At 44.9% G+C, this 19,083-nt stretch overlaps 1 protein-coding gene across 3 annotated transcripts in view; it reads left to right on the top strand.

Annotated features, from left to right (window-relative positions):
• The window catches only part of LOC144509338 (PR domain zinc finger protein 1-like), a 53,665-nt gene extending 36,410 nt beyond the window's left edge, over positions 1 to 17,255 (top strand). For all 3 annotated transcript variants that reach the window (XM_078238016.1, XM_078238018.1, XM_078238019.1), the window contains 3 exons: positions 7,776 to 8,842; positions 11,074 to 11,202; positions 12,031 to 17,255. In XM_078238016.1, the coding sequence (XP_078094142.1) occupies positions 7,776 to 8,842; positions 11,074 to 11,202; positions 12,031 to 12,588 (1,754 nt within the window). In that variant the 3' untranslated portion in view covers positions 12,589 to 17,255. The remainder of the gene's footprint in view (positions 1 to 7,775; positions 8,843 to 11,073; positions 11,203 to 12,030) is intronic.
• The last annotated feature ends 1,828 nt before the right edge of the window (positions 17,256 to 19,083 follow it).

Genomic DNA, 19,083 nt, shown 5'->3' with positions numbered 1-19,083 from the left:
CTTGTGAATCTTTATTGCATCCTTTCTCACACCTTCACATCTTAACAGGAGCAGTTTGTATCCCTCCCTGACTCCTTTTCCCTTTGATCCCTCCTGTTTGTTGCACCTTTTGAAAAAGAATCCCTTTTATTTTCATTCCACAGATCAGTCTGCAGTCAGAGCTCTGTCTTGTGATTGTAATATTTCCATCTCTATTTGGTGTGCCGGAGGGGTGAGGGCATATTGAACTGAATTCACCCTCAAACAGCTCACATAACCTTTCAACAGAATCTCTTTTTGAAACTGTTAGATGCTGTGCCTGTCCTCACGCCGCCCTCTACCCCTTCTGTGTTTTGCTTCAAAAATAATGCTTCTAAAACTTGTGGGCAGAGATCTTGATTCCAAAGCATTCAAATTCAAACAGGCAAAGTGCGAATGAGACAGTATTGAGGAAAGGGGCAAGAGTAAGGGAGAATGTGTGTCCGTCTGTGCCTGTGTGTGTATGCATGTGTACGTGTTTGTGTGCATGTGTGTATGTGTGTGTGCATGTGTGTATGTGCATGTGTGTCTGCATGTATGTGCGTGTGTGTGCATGTCTGTTTGTGTGTTTGTGCATATGTGTGTGCATGTGTACGTATTTGTGTGTGTGTGTAGATGTTTGTGTGCATGTGTGTTTGTGTGTCTGTGCCTGTGCGTACGTGTTTGTGTGCATGTGTGTCTGTGTGTATGTGCGTGTGTGTGCATGTCTGTGTGTGTGTTTGTTTGTGTGTGTCAATCTTACATACGCAAGTTATATCTGAAATGCTTCATGACTAATATATTGCTTGGCTTTCTATAGTCATTTAATCTGCCTAGTTCCACCTTACCCTGTGGTCATTGATCACACCTCTGAAAGCACGGACTTCATCCCACCCCAGCTTTCTCTTGTATGATATCAGTTTAGGAGCTGGCGCCTTGCTGTTGCTGGTTGAGTAACAAGCAACAATTCTCTTTTGTCTTGAAATGTGGTTTGACAAGTGTTTGTCCTGCTAAACAGGTTTCTATTACGTGTCACAGCCACAAATTGAAAAATTAATTTGTCCTCACACTCCCCCCCTCTCCCTACCCTGGGGTGTTAGTAAGGCCCGGCTCGCTTTCTCTCAGTAACTTACTCTGTTATTGCTCAGCACAAACTAACTCGCTTCCTTTTAATGATGGACAGTTTGGCTGTATCACTGCAGCTTGTGGCTGATTAGAGAGGGGGAAATCCAGTAAAGTGCCTGTTTCAGAACAGTGCCCCCACTGAACAATGCATAAATGGCTGAGGGTGGTGGGGGAATCGCACTCAATTGCAACACCCTACCAACCAAAGCTCAAAACCATGACAATATCCATTTCTGCGCTGCAGCCCATCTCCTAGCTCTCACCATTACCATGTGTCTGACGAACTACATTGATTCCTGTTGCACAAGTTTAAATGTTCCCATGCTTGTTTTCAAATTCCCGCATGGTCCTTGCCCCCTGCCTATGTCTGTGACCTCCTCCTATCTGATAACCCTCTTAAAAAAGCCACTTTGCTCCAATTCTGGTCTCGTGTGCATCCATTCGCTCCACTATTAACAGCTGTGCCTTCAGTTGCTGAACCCTTTAGCTCTGAAGTTTCCTCTCCAACCCTTTCTGCATCTTTACCTCTCCCTCCTCCCTTAAGACACACCTTATAATGTACCTCTGACCAAGTATTGGCACCCGATTCTAATGTTTCTTTATGTGGCTCAGTGTTGTTGAATAATTGAAGCACTTTGGGATGTTTTATTATGCTAAAGATGTTATATATGTCACGGTGGCACAATGGTTAGCACTGCTGCCTCACACTGCTGGGCACCCGGATTCAGTTCCGGCCTTGGGTCACTGTCTGTGCGGAGTCTGCACGTTCTCCCAGTGTCTGCGTGGGCTTCCTCCGGGTGCTCCGGTTTCCTCCCACAATCCAAAAATGTGTGAGTTAGGTTGATTGGCCATGCTAAATTGCCCCTTAGCATCAGGGGACCAGCAGGGTAAATACGTAGGGTTATGGGGATAGGGCCTGAGTGGGATTGCTGTCAGTATTGACTTGATGGGCCGAATGGCCTCCATCTGCATTGTAGGGATTCTATGATTCCATGAATTTGGTGTCCAAACTCTCTTGAAAATGATAGCCAATTGAGTGAGATGTTGAGTGCACCTAAATTCCAATACCTCTGAACACCTGGACTGATATATGTGTCTCAGCGAGATTGAATCCCTGTCAGCGAGGAAGAGGGAGAGCAACTTGGATAAATAAACAACAAATGAAAAACTAGCCGGGGGGGGGGTGATAAAAAGGATGCTCAGTTCAGAGACTGAGAAGACGCATCTCAAAGTGCTGTCTTTTCAGCTAGGAAAAAAATATACAATATTTGCTGTGTTAGCCCCTTCCAGTAACGTGGTCCCTGTCCCTCCCGGCAGTTTCAGGCCATTCAAAATGAAACAGAAAGTAGGGTTGAATGTCAGTCAGTCAGTTCCACATTACTGCAAAATCCAAAAACAATTCTGAGGTTTTATTTGACTCAAATATTGCCTTCAGTTATTCAACGGCAGAATATCTCGGCGAGGGAAATCAGTGCTAAGGTTGGCTCGAAAGGGCTGAACCCCGGATGAACTTTGTGCATGCAAGCTTGTGTTTCTAGAGTTGGTGTCAGTTAGTTAAGCTCTCCGTGGCTAGTGTTGTTCAGATATTAATGCAGGGCAGAGGCGTGACAAAGTAAACTAATCTTTTTTTAAAAAAAGGCCGTATTTTAAATTCCTCCCACAATCTGCATGATAGAGTAATGTCTCCAGCTACATCAGTGTGAATTTTCTCCAGATCCCACACAAGCTATCTAAGTAAACTCTAGAATGGTTTACCACTAAATGGTCAGTTTTATGGTGTGTGCCAAGACTTGCATTTCTAAACCACCTTTCCCCACCTTGAGTAATCTCAAAGCACTTTACGGCCAATGAAATCCTTCTGAAGCATAGGCACCTCTTCATAGAATCCCTACAGTGCAGAGGGAGGTCATTCGGCCCATCAAGTCTGCACCGCCCACAATCCCACCCAGACCCTATTCCCGTAACCCACATATTTAGCCTGCTAATCCCCCGACACTAGGGTCAATTTAGCATGGCCAAACAACCTAACCTGCACATCTTTGGACTGTGGGTGGAAACTGGAGCACCCGGAGGAAACCCACAGTGACGTGGAGAGAATGTGCAAACTCCACACAGACAGTGACCCGAGGTTGCAATTGAACCTGGGTCCCTGGTGCTGTGAGGCAGCAGTGCTAACCACTGTGCCACCATGCTGCCATCTCTTCTCGGAGATGCAGCAACTAGTATTGCACAGTAAGGTGCTGCCAACAGCAGTGAGATCTGTTTTTCATGATGTTGGTTGAGGGATGAATATTGGCTAGTACTCTAGGAAGAAGTTGCCTACTCCTCTTTAAAACTGTGCCAGGGAATCTTTCACGTCCATCTGGGAGAGCATCAAGAATTTATTTTTAAGAATCTTTACAACCAGGGAAGAATGCAGCCCATCTGAGTTTGATTTGAGGGGACTTGCTAGAATAAAGCATTTCGCTACCCGTCTGCAGTTTACATTCTAACTGAAGAGGAATGTATCTTTTGAAAAACCAAATCTAAATGAGTTGATTCATAAATGGCCAGTGCTCATGGAGAGTCCGTAAGCAGCAGTGCGAAGGTTCACCAGGATGTTGCCTGGTCTCGAGGGCATTGGCTATGAGGAGAGGTTGGATAAACTAAGATTATTTTCACTGGAAAGACAGAGGCTGAGGGGAGACCTGATAGAGGTCTACAAAATTATCAGAGGCATAAACAGGGTGGACAGTCAGAGGCTTTTTCCAAGGATGGAAGTGTCAATTACAAGGGGGCACAGGTTCAAAGTGAGAGGGGGAAAGTTTAAGGGAGATGTACGGGGGAAATGTTTCACACAGAGAGTGATGGGTGCCTGGAACGCGGCAGAGGGGGTGATGGAAGCAGGCACATTAGCAACATTTAAGAGGCATCCGGATGGGTACATGAATAGGGAGGAAATAGAGGGATACGGACTGAGTAAAAGCAGAAGGTGTTTGTTTAGTTAGGCCATAATGATCGGCACAGGTTCGGAGGGCCGGAGGGCCTGTTCCAGTGCTGTACTTTGTTCTTTTGTACAATATTGACTTTCAATTTGAGAAAACAATGAATCACATTTAAACATGACAAGTCGAAAATAAACCCACACACTGACTGACAGAGCAACAATCCATTTGTACTGCATTTCTAATGCAAAACATCTGGAGCCACTTCTTAGGGAGGCAGAAATGTGACATTGAGCCATTAGGACAGATGACCAAAAGCTTGTTCAAGGAGGTAGGTTTTAAGGAACATCTTACATGAGGAGGGAGAGGCAGCAATGTTTAGGAAGGGAACTCCAGGGCCTGAGGCCAAGACAGCTGAAGGCATGGTTGCTCGTGATGAAGTGAGAGAAATTGGGTATTCGCGTGAGTCCAGCATTGAACAAGTGCAGAAGTTTTACAGGAAGGTTACAGAGCTAGGGAGGGAGTAAGGTCACAAAGCGATTTGCAGATTAGAAGGAGAATTTTAAAATCGATCCCGGATGGTTTAGCAAGTTTAGCAAGCGCAGGGGTGACGGATGAATGGGACTCCTCTACAGTTAGGATAGGCAGTTGTATCAAGGTGTAGCCTATAACAGGGTGTGATTGCCTCTCTAAAGTCACTTCAGTCTCTCGAGTGCTGAAGGTATGTTTCTAGGACTGCACCTGTGCTCTTGCACCACTCCAATCTCAAAACCGAATATCAGCCCAGGTTTCTTTGAGTCACAATGACTGATCTGCTTGCGTCACTCCTGCTTTGACAAGCTTTGGAAAGATTGAATCCTGTGCCGGGCACAGCACATGGAGTTGATGCAGCAGACATTCCGTTCCATTGTTATTCCGAGGCTTTGTTATGGGGCTGATGCCAGGATCAGTGGGAGCAGTACCGAGAGTTGTTTTCCCCTAATCAAGAAGCTTTCGGGAAATATTGAGTCGTACATGACAAAAACATTGAAGTAATGGAAAGTCTGCTCAAACAGATATAAGCCCTGCCCCATTACTCAGCTGCAGTCTACCCTGCCACACTTTCTGATAATTACAATTTGAAATTAGTGAGGGTTTTTGTTTGTGTAAAAAGGGAGAAATAGTTCCCAGGGACAGAAGCCTCGGGAACCAGAGGGCACGGGTTTCAGATAATTGGCAAAAGAATGAGGGGAGATGTGTTGGCTCCTGTAGTGAGTTATAGCGATCTACAATGTACTGGCTGATGGAGTAGTGAAAGCATACCTAGGAACTTTAAACATAGAGATTTGGATTAATACCGAACGGGGAGAAAATATCAGGGTTATAGAAAAAGGGCAGGGGGTGTGGGATTAATTGGATACCTTTACCAAAGGACTGGTACAGGCCCAAACGACTGAATGGCCTCTTTTGCAACGTATGATTTTATCATTCAATGTGAGCCATGCTTTGCCAGACTGATCCTGTCAATAAGGCCGCTCTATTTAAAGGGTGACAAGCACCCAATACACTATGTTCCCACCATCCCCAGATTAACTCCCGTGGGCATGAACCCTGGCCCAGATTAGCAATATAAAAGGATCTAGAATCAGGAACCAGTCCTTTGTGTAAGAAATAAATGTTTGTCCCTGATCCTGTGTCATGGGTCTGTAAACAATGTATTGGTACATGGCCGCACAGACTAATCCAGGGAGTGGGAAAGGCTGTCTCTAACTCGTCCGACAATGATCTGAGGTAGATGAACATGTCAAAATCATCTTGCTCAACCCACCTAAGCAAAATATTTGAGACTGAATTAAAAATTCTCTCGATCGCACCCCTGTCAGTTGAGAGCGCGGAGGATTGAGATTTAATGACTCAGTACAATTGGTTTCTTTCTCATTCCTCTCTTGTTTCAGGTTTAAAACTACCTGCGTCAGTGTTTTTTTTAGCCGCTACCCTTGCTGCCTTCAGTCACTGAATTCCACAGAGTTGCATTAAATGATTCAGCACAATTCAGAATGACTGTGATCTCTCCACAGTTAGTCAGCCCCTTGCACCAAGACCCCACCCACCTGAAGCTCTTCAGAAATGATTGGGCCAGCGAAAGAGGAAGCTCTGGTTCAGAGTGCCTTGCCTCAACTTGCCTCCTATCTGGAGGCTCATCTTTGGTCACAGATCAAAGCGCGGTTAATCTTTCTTTGATGCAAAGCAGCGCAAACAAGCAGAAACACTTTTACTCAGAGTCTTATCGAGTTCTAGCTCCTGGGTGAAGTGACTGAAAATGTTTAAATACCTAGGCCCCTTCACCTCCCCAACTTCACTGCCTCCCTGAAGACACCGACTCCAGCACAGCTCCACTCGTTCTGCCCCCTCCTGCTATCTCGTTCATTTGTGACTCCAAGCATCAAGTTTTGGAGTGATATTTCAACCCACCCTGGCATTGCTATGTCAGCCTAGGTGACAATGTAGTTGCAGAGTGGGGTTTGATCCTAAAGACTCAGATGCAAGAGTGCTACCAAGTGAACTGGGGTGACAAAATATATCAAACGGAGGAAATGTTGTACCCATCAAGCTCACTCGTGGGGTAAAGATTTTAGTGACTCAGTATAAATATTTTTTCAACCCAATTCCCCTTATGTTTTTTTGCATTAAAACCACCTCTGATTGTTAGCCACTGATCTTGCTCTCATTGCTTTCTGGGAGTGTAAATCCCGCTGTGCAGGATAACATCACGTTTGAAAGTAACCACAAGTTGTTACATTTTTCAACTTTGCTATGCAAACATCTTAAAAGTGCTTTGCAGCCAAAAATGACTTTGGAAGTGTCGTCGCTGCTTTCTGGTAGGAGATGTGATAGTCAACATGCACACAGCAGAATCCCACAAGTAGCCACGTGATAATGGCCAGATAAGGTTGTTTTTATTCATGTTGGTCGAAGGATAAATTTTGGCCAAGACTCCAGGGAAAATTTCCCTGCTTTTCTTTGGATAGTGTTGTAGAATCCTTGAAGCCCATCTGAGAGGGCCTGAGGTTTAACATCTCATCCGACAGCTGACACCTTTGATAGCATAGGGTTCCCACAGTACTGTGATGAAGCAATAGAATCATAAGTGCAAGAAGGAGGCCATTCGGCCCATCGGGTCTGCACTGACCACGGTCCCACCCAGGCCCTATCCCCATAACTCCGTGCATTTACCCTAGCTAGTCCCCCTGACACTAAGGGGCAATTTAGCATGGCCAATCCATCCAACCCACACATATTTGGACTGTGAGAGGATACCGGAGCACCTGGAGGAAACCCATGTAGACACGGGGAGAATGTGCAAACTCCACACAGACAGTGACCCAAGCCGGGAATCGAACTCGGGTCCCTGGCACTGTGCAAGCGTGCTGCCCACAGCCTGAGGCTAGAATATTCAGGCTAGAATAGCCTGAATTATTTGCTCATGTCTTTGGAGCGGGTCTTGAACCCGTGACCTTCTGACACAGAGGCGAGAGTGTTACCACTGAACCATGGTAGCCTTTTAGATTTTTAGTGTGGCTTTACTCAACTATGACTTTTCAAGGAGATACTCTCCTCAGTGTCCTGATTCAATTTTAACAGTATCTTGCATCGTGAGTCCTGGTCTTTCTTTTCATCTCCTTCACCAGTTAGTAAGAATTCTGCCGATTATTGCATAAGATAACAATCTGATTTTTTTTTTCGTTCCAGAACATAATGGCAAGGGATATAAGGATCTAGTGTCTGAATACACTTGCCAGCTACCTCAGAGCAGAGAAGATACTCAAGAAGGCCAAAAACAATATGCTAACAACACAAAGAATGAGGAAGAAAAAGTGGATGTGGAAATAATTGAGAGAGATACACCACCCATCACTCCAGATGACCAAATAATGGACTGCAGCAAAAAGCTTTATCCAGGTGTAGTGACCAGACCTCCACCAGAAGACAATAGCTCAAAGATAAATGGTGTTAATGACAATGAAAGGCCATTGGACCGAACAAGACCTCTACACAGAACCAGTCCAAACCAAAGATCAAAAAGTCCCATTGTTCAACAAAGCCCTCAGGTTCTGTCTCCCAACTCAACTACCTCTCTTCACAAAGAACTCCCTCTGCATTTGAATGGACGTCACACCCACACCGAGGGCCTTGTCTCCTACCCAATGTACTCGCCTCCAAGCCATGTCCAACATCAGTATATGTATCCTTACAGCTCCCTCTCTCCTCACTACCCCAGATTTATATTGCCTCCCTATTCACCCAGTTTTAACAATATTCACCCCCTGAACAGCCCAGCGACTTTGAACAATGTGAACAACCTCAATCTGTTTGGCAGGGTGGCCCCAGTCTGCGGCGGGTTTGTGGGCGGCGACTGCCCCTCTCATCCCATGATGAGCCGAACTGTTCTGCCCGTCGCGCTGTCCAATGAAGAAAGCCAAAGGCTTCATGTTCCCGAGCAACCAAGGGGTGTCCTTATCTCTGCCCCCACCAGCGCTTTTTCACCCACCGGCCCAGCAATGGGCCTAAAGGAAACTGCTCTCAACCGCTCACCACCGTCAGGTACCTCAATAACCTCTGAGTTGTTGGTGCAGCTGAAAGCTACTTCCTGGGTTCCAGGAAGTGAGGAAGCGATGAATCTGAGCAAACCAAAGATTTCTCTGGCAGATTCCCCTGGTTATAAGTCACTTCCATACCCACTGAAGAAACAGAATGGGAAGATCAAATATGAATGCAACGTGTGTTCAAAGACCTTCGGCCAGCTATCCAACTTAAAGGTATGTATTATTTATAATTTATTTGTAAAAGAGACTCATCTGACTCTGCTTGGGAGTCAACTGTGCTGAAATTACAGTTTGTTTCTTCAGTGCTAGTGTTGGGGGATAGCTCGGACTCTGTAACTCTTTCCACGAAGTGTATTACTTATTCCTCCACGCTCCCAAGAAAAGAATCCACCATGCAGAAAGATCCTTAAAAGTTTTTCCAAAATAGTCTCAAGAGTAAAGAAAATTAGGTTTCATCATTCCAATAATTATGATCAGAATGTTAGTGTCTCTTCTTTCACTTAGCATTTAATCACATAATGCAGAACTGGGGTAAATGGGGAGCTGGGGGTAATGGGGTAATGGCGAACAGGACTATTGGGGAGCTGGTGTAATGGGGAACTGGGGTATGGGGGAGCTGGGGGATAATGGGGAACGGGGGTAATGGGGAGCTGGGGTAATAGGGAGCTGGGGGGATAATGGGGAACGGGGGTAATGGGGAGCTGGGGGGATAATGGGGAACGGGGGTAATGGGGAGCTGGGGTAATAGGGTAATGGGGACCAGGGATATTGGGGAGCTGGGGGATAATGGGGAACAGAGGTAATGGGGAACTGGGGTAATGGGGAACTGGGGTAATGGGGAATTGGGGTAATGGGGTAATGGGGAGCTGGGGGTAATGGGGAGCTGGGGGTAATGGGGAACTGGGGTAATGGGGAACTGGGGTAATGGGGAATTGGGGTAATGGGGAACTGGGGTAATGGGGAGCTGGGGGTAATGGGGAGCTGGGGGTAATGGGGAGCTGGGGTAATGGGGAGCTGGGGTAATGGGGAGCTGGGGGTAATGGGGAACAGAGGGGTTATACGGAGCTGGGGGTATTGGGGAGGTTCACAGTGTCTTAACTCTTAGCTAATGTAGTTCATTAACCTGTGAATGACATTGTTGTCCACCTGAGGCTGCCTCTCAGTCTGTCTGGGCCTGTGCTTTGTCGCAATACAGAATTCAATTTCTATGTAAACTCATACGTATGTGGTTTATTGACCCAAATAAAATCGGAGGGGAAAATAATTGCAGGGCCAAGGGGAATATGACTAATTTATAGATCTTTTAAGGCCAAACAGCCTAGTTCTGTGCTATACGATTCTCTGAAATGCCACAATTTAACATTAAAATGCCCCCAAGGCAGTTGGGTTCAATGTAGAACAACACTTGCAACAGCACTTCACTTGGGTAAGGTAGTTCGGGGATTCCGTCACCGGACCAATAATCCAGAGAATGATCCTTAAGCACCCTTTGGAGTGGCCTAGTCAGGCATTTGGTTGTATGAACCCACTACAAAGGATAGCGGCTCACGAGGAGGGGCGGACACACCCACAATCTCATGGTGAATAGAGATGGGCAGTAACTGCTGGCCTTGGTAACAATGCCCACATCCTGAGAATGAGTTTGAAAAATGTTGCTGTATCTTTAAGATGAGAAATAATTGTTTGGTGGAGGATTTGACACAGGAAGTCTTTGAGTAATTTGTGTCTAAGCCGTGTTCATGAGGCACATTCGCTGTCTCTCAATTAAAAGCTGCACCAAACAAGCTGACCCATCAGTTCATTACAAGCAAATCTCAGTGTAACTTAGTGACTCACGTTAACTCTGCTGCTGGGGCAGAGGTTTTATTGATTAAATCATTTAGTCGTGGAATGATTAAAACAACGGCGAAAAAAATGAGCAAGCTAGGTAGTACTGAGGGAGTGCTGCTCTGTTGGAGGAGTGGCCCTGTCTGCTGCCCGTGGGGGTGTAAAATATTCCGAGGCATTACGCTGAAAAAGGGTGGGGAGTTTTCCCAAGTACTCTGGACAATATTTATCTCTGAATCAACATCACTGAAAATAGGTGCTTATAGTGTGCTAAATTGGCTGATGCATTCCCTACATTTACAACATGATTACACTTCAAAAATACTTCATTGGCTGTAAAGCACTTTAGAATGTCCTGAGATTTGGAAGTCTTCCATCAGTGCAAGTTCTTTCTTTCCTTTATATGACACACACCACATACCCTTTGATAAGGAGCCGTTTAGCATAAAGACTTTAACCTGCGAAATTCCGGAAACCATAATGATAATGAGTCACCGTCCCATAAAGACAGCGACTGCCTCGGTTCTGGGAAAGAAGCTCCCACTGCACTTTTGATGGACCATGGAACCCTGCCACCAGCAGCAGCCTGTAGTATAACTGCGTTCCGTTTCTTGCAGGTTCACCTGAGGGTCCACAGCGGAGAGAGGCCTTTCTCATGCAGCACCTGCAGCAAGACATTTACGCAACTGGCCCATCTCCAAAAGCATTATCTGGTACACACCGGCGAGAAACCTCACCAATGCCAGGTACGAAAACAAAGAACTTGCCCAAGGTCATTAAAGTGCTTTCAATCATTGGAATGAGTGGGACTGTGAATCTGACTGTTCAATGCAAAGTGACGGTGCTACATGGTGATACATGGCCTGGCCAAACATCATTCATTAACTCTGGAGGTGGTGGCAGGAGGTCAGGTGTAATCTGCGCGTGTGTTAAATGGGTGCCTGGAAGACCTATACAAAATGAGCTTGACAAAGATGGCAGTGGCCCCAAACGCCCATCTATGCTGGGCACAGGCTTCGCTAAACTGTCAGTGTTATGCCTGTCTTGGGCCACCTCTACATCTGAGCAAGCACCAGTTGCTATCCCTGACAGTTGAAGGGACTTGAGGGAGGTGTAAGAACACAGCAGGTGCCTGGTGAATCTGTAACTCAAACACAGACCTGTGGCAAGAGAAAGGGGGAGGGGGGGGGGGCGGTTGAAAGGAAAGGAAAGAAAATAAATAGCCATAAAATGCAGGCCACCCCCATTGCTTCACTTCCAAACAGGGAGCAGAATGCAAAATGCTCACCATTAAAATCTTAGCCCCCATATTAACTTAACACAGAGTGGAATCAGTTTGGGACAAATGGCCAACCTGTTTTTGGACACATCTCTATTGTCTGACCGGGTTCGGTGCTGGGCCTCATCTCCGAATCACACAAAAAAAGCTCCACTTTATTGTTTCCATAGATCCAGGAATAATCATGAAATGCGCCAGCCTAATATACCTGTTATCAGTCTCCTCTGTGTTTTCTCTGTCTCTCCTGCTCTTACCCAGTTGTCCTGATTGACGTCTCCAACTTTCTTTGCCACAGGTGTGTCACAAACGTTTCAGCAGCACCAGTAACCTGAAGACTCACCTCCGCCTGCACTCCGGAGAGAAGCCCTATCAGTGCAAGCAGTGTTCAGCAAAGTTCACCCAGTTTGTCCACCTCAAGCTGCACAGGCGCCTGCACAACAAGGAGCGACAGCACAAGTGTCACTTCTGTCCCAGGAGCTACATCCACCAGTGCAGCCTGAAAATCCACCAGAAAAGCAACTGCCCCATGGCCTCCATGACCAGACTGTCCAAGGAGGAGCTCCTCAGGATTGATGACACCATTGATAAGTTTGACATGAGCGAGCATGCAGAAAGACTGGAAGAGGGTGCCACGGCAGCTGAGATAGAGGTAGTAACTGACCAGCTTATAGCTACTGCCCTTGGGAAGGGCTACAAAGAGGAACAGTTCGGTGCAGAGGGCCACAAGAACACTGGAGACCATCTTCCAACCATTGGCTTTCATGAGAGGACCAAGAATTCCAATCTAATGATATTCCACCAGAGTCCACCGCCTCTTCTGCCTGTCAGGGTTAAGCAAGAAGCCAGATTGTAATTGCACATAGGTCCTCGTGTGCTGGGACTAATTTGATGAGCTCTTCACCAAACATGGTTTATCACTGGGGCTCAGAGCAGGCAGCTGACTTTAATGGACAAACTAGAAGGAAAATTCATGGCATTGAGGGAACGAATCCCATAACAAAAATGTGGATTCAAAGTACTTCCAATCACTGGAGTAGTTATCTGCTGTGTTTTATATTTGTCTATGTGTATGTGTGTGTGTGTTTTGGTTTACTCTTCTTGTAGCTTACGTTATAGGATCTGACAAGTTGTCAATCCACTCTTGTTATCCTTGTGAGTTCATATTAATTCACTCAGACCAAAAAAATAATTCCCAAACACATGGCCATTACTGGGTGTAGACCACGTGCAGACCCGACCTCTGCGGTAATAACCAGTTGTGCTTTCATAGCTTTCTCAGGGTATGTTCAATATATTTATGCAACAGAAAATGGTATATATTTTTATCAGTTAAGAGACAATCAGATATGAGTTTATTCTTCTAAGGGCTATATCTTATTTATTAAGAGACAAAACATTCCTTTATTTTAAATAAAGTTCACAGTGACTAAAATGTGGGATTGATTGATATCTGTGGTACTGGCGATGGGAAATAATTGAATTATTTCAAAAGCCCAGCTTGTCAAACAGGCATCGTCAGGACAAATTGCCCTTCAGTTCTTGATATCTGTGTCTGTGATGTTTGAGTTTAACTGACGGTCCCATTCACTCTCAGTCTGAATGCTGTTTGTGGGAGATCACTTAGAGACAATCGGGTGTAATGCAGTGTTATTGGCCAGGCTTAGCTGAGCTGAGACTACCAGTCATTCTTTAAAAGGAGGAGGATAGGATCCTTCTGAATCCAACCAATAAATCACCTTCATGCAACCTTAAAAGTTGAAATCTTGCTGTCTGGTTGTGAGAGTAAACTTGTGAGGGCCGGCACGGTGGCACAGTGGTTAGCACTGCTGCCTCACAGCACCAGGGACCCGGGTTCGATTCCCGGCTTGGGTCACTGCCTGTGTGGAGTTTGCACATTCTCCTAGTGTCTGTGTGGGTGTGTTCCAGTTTCCTCCCACATTCCAAAGATGTGCAGGTTAAGTAGATTGGTCATGCTAAAATTTCCCCTTAGTGTCCAAAGATGTGCAGGTTAGGAGGATTAGCCATGGTAAATGTATGGGGTTTACAGGGATAGATGGCCTGGTTCCACTGTTCTGTCTCCACCATTGTATTTTGCACTTCCCCACTTTCCCGGAGCTGAGAATGTGACACAGTTTCTTCTCATTATGCCCGTATGTCTGCCAGTCACTGCTAAAACTGGAGCAGTAAAATTGATCTCGTTCCACATACTTATAACAACCGCTGACAATGCAGGACATACAATGGGGTACAACCTGCGTTTTTACTCAGGGTGCAGTGAGGTTTGCATTGGTGGCTGTGCTGAAGCCATAACCCGCTGAAGCCATTTAATGGTATGACAAGCACTTCAACAAAGATTTCATTTATCTTGCTGGAGTACTTTATAGTTGACTGAATGAGGTGAAATTGAAATAGATTCAAAAGCAACAGAACAAAGAATATATATTACCTGTTGGCTGAGTTAGAAGAATACCAAAAACAAAATTGCTCAAGGATTAGACCTGGTGAAGATGTGATTTAAGCAATTCCTAGAGCGTTTAAGTAGAATATGTTTTTGAACATGTTATAGCGAGTAGGTGTAAAGATTGCTCAGGTGAAAAAAACTCTTTTTGATAATGAAAAACAGTATAAGAAATTGCTACTTTTGATAGAAAGAAGTTAGTTTTTGTAAAAAAAAATGTAAAACCTAGAAACATTTTGGACCTCTTGATAGAAAATAGTCATACACTGGGGCCCTAACCCTGACTGTGGTAGCCTAACGGAGCAATTCTGTTCCTCTGTTGTATTGTTTTCTTTGAGAACACAAATTTATCTTTTGTCTTTTACACTGGATTTGGATTTAAATGTTTTTGAGTGACATTGCCATGGAAACCACCAATTCACCGACATGGACACCTATTGGCCCAGAGGAAACAATCAAATCCAATGGCTATTGATGACTGAATAGTTGTGTCTGAATTCACCTTTGATTCTCGAAGGTTGAGAACTAATGTAAATCTTCAGCCTTTCCTTGCACGGTTTTCCATGTTATCCATAGTTTCCATGGTTACTAGTGGCCGACTCTGATTAAAAGAGATCTCCTGTAATTTACGAGGTGTCAGTAGGCGATATTCATGGCTGCCGTGGTAATGCCCATGACTCCCATCAATCCTGTGGTTTCAGAGGATTCAATGGGTGGTATCCATGCCTCTGATGGTGGTTTCCACGGTAAAATGAGAACCCTGGCGATATGCAAACCAAAGCAGTACATTTCTTGAACTGGGTCCACTTGAAACATTCCTGCTTTTTGATGTGTTTGTTTACTAGAGGTGCAGTGGGTTCACTTAAATATTTCCCAACCTTCCTCAACTCTTGGTCAGTAACCATCACATTGTGAAATGTACTACCACATGGGCTTCCGCTCGACCTGATGTGTTTTCACAATGCATCACTGGCTCTTTGCAGTTTGGGGTTCCAAATCAGTTGGCGGTGGGTTCAATGAGCTAAGATCAGGGTGGAATCTTAAAGGATCTCAATGGTACTAATCGCTCCAAAACTGACAGCAATGAGCAACCTTCTCATTTAAAATAAGGGGTGTCGTAAACTGAGAAAGGCCAGTTTGTGAAGCGTTACTCATTTGATTTGAACTTTCTCACACACAGACATGCATGCTCCCCTCCCCCCACCCCCCCACACACACACGCATACCCACACGAATGCATACAATTAATAGCTATTAATGATCTCCAGCATTTTCCGTACAGTCAGCTAGCACGGTTCAGCATTAATTTTCAGGAAAAACCCTGATTAATCAGGTTGTTTAGAATCTACCTCTAGAAATCTCCATTTCTTCCATTTTTTTCTCTTGGAAACCGCTCAGGGTTAGAAGTTCACACAGTTCAGTGCCAATCTACATCATTAATGTTATCTTTAAAATGACACCAACAACAGGAACGAGATGATCCCATGTGGTGTATGTAGGCCCAAGCCTGCTCCTCTCTGAGTCTCCTGATAGATGCTATACAACAGCTTGGGGAGTGGTTCAGGAAGAGTAGACACCGTTCAGTCACACGTACCATGAGGACAGGAGCTTAGGAGAGACCAGGTTGATCTGATAACTATACAATTCTCAAACTGTTCTTTGCTTTGTCGAACAGTTCCCGTGACTGTTTTCTAACCAAGTGGGTTCTCTCCTGCAGTTTAATATTATGGGTAACAGTTATTTTTTCAAGCATTTTTGATAGATTCAGTTGCAAGTCAAATTTTACAAGCAAAAACTGTCTTAAACTCTCTTTGGATTGTGCGTTGAATCATTGGCTTAAAGTGAGTGAAGATAATATCCTCCATACTAGCCAGGGAAGCAGAGAACCAAGTGCCAGGATCATGACAAAGGTGGAAAGGCAGCAAATTCTCATGGGGATCTACAGAAAGCAGGGTCAGAAAGCAGAGAATTAAACCAGGGTGGGCAATCAATAGTGTATCCCACTACTCGACAAACAGATCTAATCTTCATAGCGTTGACGTCCTAAATGAGTTAAAAAGATCTCATGACTGGAAGCAACAAGCCAATAGGATGTTCCTTCTTTCTTAAAAAGATTGGGCTTGTGTCAAACATAGAACTTATATTGCAGTGCTATTTGGATTAGCAGTGAATTCCTTTTTTATTCATTCAGGGGGTGTGGGCCCCGCTGGTTGGACCGGCATTTATTGCTCGTCCCCAACTGCCCTCCATTCCAGAGCATTTGAGAGTCAACCACACACATTGCTGTGGGCCTGGAGTCAAATGTAGGCCAGACCAGGTAAGGACGGCAGATTTCCTTCCCTAAACGACATACCAGATGGCTTTTTACGACAATCGACAATGGCTTCGTGGCCATCATTAGACATTTAATTCCAGATTTTGAATTCAAATTTGTGGTGAATAATGCAAACTTAATCGGGTATGTTTAGTATTTGATGACAGTGACGCCAGTGGTAAATTCTACTCTGTGATCTGTGTGTCCAACAAATATTCCTTGCAGTTACGGGGAAACAACCGACCTTGTAGCAGCATGAACAATACTAGTGGTGAGTTCATTCTCGACTGGAGGAGATCAGAAATTCCTCCGTGGAAAGAAGCAATTGTCACAGCTGAAGCCCATTGATCAAAATAAAAAGTACCTCCTGCCCAATGATACTGAGGAAGCTTGCACTGAGTCACTGCGCCTCTATCTCTTCCTCTCGTGAAAACCGAATGCTGTTGGCTAAGTGTTTGGGGTCAACTGATTGAAATCAGGCTGTTCTCAGCTGTGATGTTCAGCATCCTTTAAACTAAGCCAAGCAGCAGGTGGAAAATGCTACAGGGATAGATTGACATACATACATTTGCACCAAAGTTACTAGGTAGTTTTTTTTTGCATCTCCATTATATTTTGTGTATCAATTGAAGTGTTTTGTACAGAAAGACTTTTTGCAAAATTATGTTTACACGTGGTTTACACTTTATTTATGTTCAATTTCTCTGACAACTCATATGTAGCTGTGACTTAAATTAAACTTGTTTATGAAGTGAAGTTTTTTTCCTTTATCCATGCTTCCCTCTTCCCTCAGGGTCCTGATTCCATTGTCACCTTCATCAACCCAATTCACTTTTTGATCGATAGAAGGATAAATGTTGGCAATGACACTGGGGAAAGTATCACTGCTCTTCAAATAATGCCATGGGATCTGTAATATCCACCTGAGAGCTCACACAGGGTCCCGATTAGCAATGCAGCACATCCTCAATACTGCAAGTGGGAACATTAACTTGGATCGTGGGTTCAAATCTCTGGACGGGGATTGCGCGATCCTACTTATGTTGCCAGTAGATTCTTGGGAAGAATGGGATGTGAATAAATTGAGGGCTGCTGTGACCTTAACATCTATGGGCCACCTGCTCCGAGAATGATAGAATCCCTACAGTGCAGAAGGAGGCCATTCAGCCCATCAAGCCTGCACTGACAACAATCCCACCCATGCCCTATCCCCCATAACCCCACGTATTTACCCTGCTACACTCTAACACTAAGGGACAATTTATCATGACCAATCAACATAGCCCACATATCTTTGGAGTGTGGGAGGAAACCGGAGCATCCAGAGGAAACCCATGCAGACATGGGGGGATCATGAAAACTCCACAAACACACAGTGACCCAAAGCTGGAATTGAACCCCGATCCCTGGCGCTGTGAGGCAGCAGTGCTACGCACTGTGCCACCGTGCTCCACTTGGGCAGAGGTATGCTTCTCAAAGGCTGCAGATGTCTGCAACTACTTGCTGAGGGAGCCTTAGCTGTCTGAGACACTTTAATTCAGAGAGGGTGAGGAAGCTGCCCCATGACCCCAGACCTGGTGCTGGGGATATTGCCTCTTTCGAGGTGCAGCCTTGTCTACATCGCCTGTGAGTCTTATAGCTGCAGGTGGCACTGGTGAAGGCTGCTGGGTTGGAGGAATCTGCCCCATTGCCTTAGAGATCCAATCAACTGCAGAATCAGTAGACCTCATGTTACAGGGAAGTCTCACAGACAACACAGTGGGATGACCCTCAGTGGAGTCCAAGACACTTGATAGTGACTGGACAAAGCTGCTGATTACAAAGAAATCAGTGAAGTCAGGTGGAAAGTGGGACTCCTGTCAGGACAAGGCTTTCACCATGGCTGACCATTGACTTGTTAATTCCAACCTTTATTGTGTTGATGTCAGGGGTCAGTTTCATTTTGCAATGAATGCCTGCTGTGCATTTACTTTCTCCAACCTGGTGAGATGTAGACATAGTGTGGAATCTGTATTCAGGCTGGGAAATAATGAATTCAGGATTACCAAGTGAAGAAGGCACTTAGTACAGCAATATCTCAGCCACACTGTGTTAGCTCAATGCTATTAAGATTACAAAGCCTCCCTTGAGGCTTTTCCCTGCAAAGCCGGTGCTCAAGAAGTACAAAGCTGAAAAAAAAATTATTCAGAGTTCCCATTTTACTCAGGAGGTTTCAGGTTAATCAACATCAAACAACCTGCTCTGAAAACTCTGCTTGCATTTTGAGAGCTGTGCAAATTGCACCACATCAGCTGAGACATTCCACAACATTCTAAAGCAATCCACAACACTCTAAAGCAATCCACAACATTCTAAAGTAATCCACAACATTCTAAAGTAATCCACAGCATTCTAAACAAATCCACAACATTCTAAAGCAATCCACAACATTCTAAAGTAATCCACAGCATTCTAAACAAATCCACAACATTCTAAAGTAATCCACAACATTCTAAAGTAATCCACAGCATTCTAAACAAATCCACAACATTCTAAAGCAATCCACAACATTCTAAAGCAATCCACAACATTCTAAA

Source organism: Mustelus asterias, chromosome 21, assembly GCF_964213995.1.
Source record: "Mustelus asterias chromosome 21, sMusAst1.hap1.1, whole genome shotgun sequence".
NCBI classification, from domain to species: domain Eukaryota; kingdom Metazoa; phylum Chordata; class Chondrichthyes; order Carcharhiniformes; family Triakidae; genus Mustelus; species Mustelus asterias.
Note: the sequence above shows the minus strand (reverse complement) of the source record. Positions and strands in the feature narration are given on the sequence as shown.